We start from the raw sequence: 4,728 nt of genomic DNA on the forward strand, positions 1-4,728 counted from the left end.
GTTCATCTTCATCATCATCATCATCATCATCATCATCATCATGTTAATCATCTTCATCATCATCATGTTAATCATCTTCATCATCATCATCATCATCATCATCATCATCTTCATCATCGTCATCATCATCATCATCTTCATCATCATCATGTTCATCATCTTCATCATGTTCATCATGTTCTTCATGTTCTTCATGTTTCAGCTGAGCCCTACGTCAGACTGCACTCTGTGACTCCTCCTGGTGGTAAACATCCGTCCATGTTGGTCTGCAGCGTCTTCAACTTCTACCCCAAACTGATCAGAGTCCGGTGGCTCAGAGACGAACAGGAAGTCACCTCTGATGTCACTTCCACTGATGAGCTGGCTGACGGTGATTGGTACTACCAGATCCACTCTCACCTGGAGTACACGCCCAGGTGAGTCCACCTACAGGTCCAGGTCCGGGTCCAGGTCCAGGTCCAGGTCCAGGTCCAGGTCCAGGTCCAGGTCCAGGTCCAGGTCCAGGTCCAGTTAGCTTCAGGTCCAGGTCCAGGTCCAGGTCCAGGTCCAGGTCCAGGTCCAGGTCCAGGTCCAGGTCCAGTTAGCTTCAGGTTCAGGTCCAGGTCCAGGTCCAGGTCCAGGTCCAGGTCCAGGTCCAGGTCCTGTTAGCTTCAGGTCCAGGTCCAGGTCCAGGTCCAGGTCCAGGTCCAGGTCCAGGTCCAGGTCCAGGTCCAGGTCCAGGTCCAGTTTGATGAGAGTGTGACAGGAACACTGATGTGTTGGTTTGTGTCAGCAGGTCTGGAGAGAAGATCTCCTGTGTGGTGGAGCACGCCAGCCTGAAAGAACCTCTGGTTACTGACTGGGGTAAATACCTGTCTGTCTGCTCACCTGTCTACCTGTCTACCTGTCTCTGTGCTCACCTGTCTGTCTGCTCACCTGGCTACCTGTCTGTCTGCTCACCTGTCGCTCTCTCTACCTGTCTACCTGTCTGTCTGCACACCTGATGCTCTCTCTACCTGTCTACCTGTCTCTGTGCTCACCTGTCGCTCTCTCTACATGTCTACCTGTCTCTGTGCTCACCTGTCGGTCTCTCTACCTGTCCACCTGTCTATGAGCTCACCTGTTGGTCCCTCTACCTGTCTACCTGTCTCTGTGCTCACCTGTCGGTCTCTCTACCTGTCTACCTGTCTCTGAGCTCACCTGTCGGTCTCTCTACCTGTCTACCTGTCTCTGAGCTCGCCTGTTGGTCTCTCTACCTGTCTACCTGTCTCTGAGCTCACCTGTTGGTCCCTCTACCTGTCTACCTGTCTCTGAGCTCGCCTGTTGGTCTCTCTACCTGTCTACCTGTCTCTGAGCTCACCTGTCGGTCTCTCTCCCTGTGTCTGTGCTCACCTGTCGGTCTCTCTTCCTGTCTACCTGTCTCTGTGCTCACCTGTCGGTCTCTCTACCTGTCTACCTGTTTCTGAGCTCACCTGTCGGTCTCTCTACCTGTCTCTGAGCTCGCCTGTCGGTCTCTCTCCCTGTGTCTGTGCTCACCTGTCGGTCTCTCTTCCTGTCTACCTGTCTCTGTGCTCACCTGTTGGTCCCTCTACCTGTCTCTGAGCTCACCTGTCGATCTCTCTACCTGTCTACCTGTCTCTGAGCTCACCTGTCGGTCTCTCTACCTGTCTACCTGTCTCTGAGCTCACCTGTCTGTCTCTCTACCTGTCTACCTGTCTCTGAGCTCACCTGTCTTTCTCTCTACCTGTCTCTTTGCTCACCTGTCGGTCCCTCTACCTGTCTCTGAGCTCACCTGTCGGTCTCTCTACCTGTCTACCTGTCTCTGAGCTCACCTGTCGGTCCCTCTACCTGTCTCTGAGCTCACCTGTCGGTCTCTCTACCTGTCTCTGAGCTCACCTGTCGGTCCCTCTACCTGTCTCTGAACTCATCTGTCGGTCTCTCTACCTGTCTACCTGTCTCTGAGCTCACCTGTCGGTCTCTCTACCTGTCTCTGAGCTCACCTGTCGGTCTCTCTACCTGTCTACCTGTCTCTGAGCTCACCTGTCGGTCTCTCTACCCGTCTCTGAGCTCAGCTGTCGGTCTCTCTACCTGTCTACCTGTCTCTGAGCTCACCTGTCGGTCCCTCTACCTGTCTCTGAGCTCACCTGTCGGTCCCTCTACCTGTCTCTGAGCTCACCTGTCGGTCTCTCTACCTGTCTACCTGTCTCTGAGCTCACCTGTCGGTCTCTCTACCTGTCTACCTGTCTCTGAGCTCACCTGTCGGTCTCTCTACCTGTCTACCTGTCTCTGAGCTCACCTGTCGGTCCCTCTACCTGTCTCTGAGCTCACCTGTCGGTCTCTCTACCTGTCTACCTGTCTCTGAGCTCACCTGTCGGTCTCTCTACCTGTCTACCTGTCTCTGAGCTCACCTGTCGGTCTCTCTACCTGTCTCTGAGCTCACCTGTCGGTCCCTCTACCTGTCTCTGAGCTCACCTGTCGGTCTCTCTACCTGTCTACCTGTCTCTGAGCTCACCTTTCGGTCTCTCTACCTGTCTCTGAGCTCACCTGTCGGTCTCTCTACCTGTCTCTGAGCTCACCTGTCGGTCCCTCTACCTGTCTCTGAGCTCACCTGTCGGTCTCTCTACCTGTCTACCTGTCTCTGAGCTCACCTGTCGGTCTCTCTACCTGTCTACCTGTCTCTGAGCTCACCTGTCAATCTCTCTCCCTGTCTCTGTGCTCACCTGTCGGTCTCTCTTCCTGTCTACCTGTCTCTGACCTCACCTGTCGGTCTCTCTACCTGTCTACCTGTCTCTGAGCTCACCTGTCGGTCCCTCTACCTGTCTACCTGTCTCTCTGCTCACCTGTCGGTCCCTCTACCTGTCTCTGAGCTCACCTGTCGGTCCCTCTACCTGTCTCTGAGCTCACCTGTCGGTCCCTCTACCTGTCTCTGAGCTCACCTGTCGGTCTCTCTACCTGTCTCTGAGCTCACCTGTCGGTCTCTCTACCTGTCTCTGAGCTCACCTGTCGGTCCCTCTACCTGTCTGTCCTCAGACCCGTCCATGCCTGACTCTGAGAGGAACAAGTTTGCCATCGGAGCCTCTGGACTGATCCTGGGTCTGACCTTATCTCTGGCTGGTTTCATCTACTACAAGAGGAAGGCCCGAGGTGAGAACACTACACCTGATTCAGAACCGGTTCAGACCAGTTGATAGCAGTCAGAAGGTTCAGACCTCTCTGGACCAGGTCTCAGAGTTTCAGAGCAGGTTCCTCAGAGTGTGAAAGTAGTTCATCCCCACTAGTCCTTCTGAAACCTGTCTGCTACTTCTGTAAAACACCTCTGTACTGAGTGACGGAGTGTTCCTGTTTCTCTAGTCCAGTTGTGATGATGTGGATTTGAGTTGACCCGGTCCTCGTCTCTTCTTTTCTTGAATCCAGGAAGGATTCTGGTCCCCAGTAACTGAACCTGGACCTGGTCCTGTAGCTGCTGCAGCTGCTGCTTCAACCTGCTTCATGTGTTTGCAGCTCAGCAGACCGTCAGTGCTGCCCCCTGCTGGACCGGCTGAACACCTGATTCTCTGATGATCTTTACTCTGATACCGGGCCGGTCTGAACCCTGATCCGGGACCGTGCTGTTTCCTCTGACGGTCCTGGATCAGGTTTAGTCTGGACTCTGCTGTATCCCAGCTGAACTGTGCTTCATCTACATGTCATATGATGCTGCTTTACTGTGTGAAATCAATATGAACTCTGTTTTCAAATCAATAGAATCCACTTATTTAAATGATTCGGGGCTCGTAGGTTGTGTGATTGTTATTCTGTGTTCACGCTAAGAGAGAAGTGAACGTTCACCTCGCTTTACTCGCACTAGTCCGACCGCCGGCATCGTCTGCGTTGGTCTCTGTAGACGGAGCTCGTCTCCATGGATACCGACAACACGTCCTCCATCAGCCACGGAAGAAATAACCTCTGTAGCTGTTCATGTTGGTGAAGTCCCAGATACGTCACTAAACCAAACGCCGTCGTGTCTGGGTTCATGACGTCACCCGGCGGCGAGCTGTATTCACATCCAGTGACATCACACTGACTGTATCTAGCAGCCACACGTCTCTACTGAACGTACGAACCCAAAGCAATAACAGATTTAATATCAATAACCAGATCAACATGATGCTGAAACAACGACATCATGATGCCGATCAGTAGAACGTCTGGATTCATGCTCCGTCAGGTCCGTTACCATGACGACAAGCAGACGGCTGTTAAAACGCTTGTTTTGTGAATGGAGTCTGGTGGGATCAGAGCAGGCTACGCTAACAGCTGCTCCATCAACACTCACCATGACGTCATCTAGAGACTAGCGGTACGTGATGGCGTCTACTCACCTTCACGCTGTGTGTCATCGCTGTGTGAACAGGTCGCTGGGCTCTTGGTGTGAACGCATCGTTAGATTTATATATTTCTACTGGAGTGAAACGTTTGAACCAAAATAAACCCTCAGAAAACTCTCTGACACTGTGATTCATTGATCAAATATTAATAAACAGGAAGGATCACATCTCTAATGATCCATGTCTGATGACTGAGTTACTCTCCAACACTTTCTATTATACTGTCTTTATTCACTCACATGCCGTCACTGATGATCCCAACCCATCACTAGTTTAACACCAGCCTCATTACATATTCATTATTAATATTAATCACTACTACAAGATCTACTGTTAATTATAAACCATCACTAGTTTAACACCAGCCTCATTACATATTCAT

The 4,728-nt window shown here is 51.8% G+C and overlaps 1 protein-coding gene across 2 annotated transcripts in view; it reads left to right on the forward strand.

The window, feature by feature from the left end:
* Nucleotides 1–4,520, forward strand: part of LOC141763714 (H-2 class II histocompatibility antigen, I-E beta chain-like) — a 9,112-nt gene extending 4,592 nt beyond the window's left edge. For both annotated transcript variants that reach the window (XM_074628354.1, XM_074628355.1), the window contains exons 3-6: nucleotides 203–416; nucleotides 776–843; nucleotides 3,010–3,123; nucleotides 3,394–4,520. In XM_074628354.1, the coding sequence (XP_074484455.1) occupies nucleotides 203–416; nucleotides 776–843; nucleotides 3,010–3,123; nucleotides 3,394–3,419 (422 nt within the window). In that variant the 3' untranslated portion in view covers nucleotides 3,420–4,520. The remainder of the gene's footprint in view (nucleotides 1–202; nucleotides 417–775; nucleotides 844–3,009; nucleotides 3,124–3,393) is intronic.
* The last annotated feature ends 208 nt before the right edge of the window (nucleotides 4,521–4,728 follow it).

This window comes from Sebastes fasciatus, unplaced genomic scaffold (genome assembly GCF_043250625.1).
Source record: "Sebastes fasciatus isolate fSebFas1 unplaced genomic scaffold, fSebFas1.pri Scaffold_30, whole genome shotgun sequence".
In the NCBI taxonomy this organism is placed as follows: domain Eukaryota; kingdom Metazoa; phylum Chordata; class Actinopteri; order Perciformes; family Sebastidae; genus Sebastes; species Sebastes fasciatus.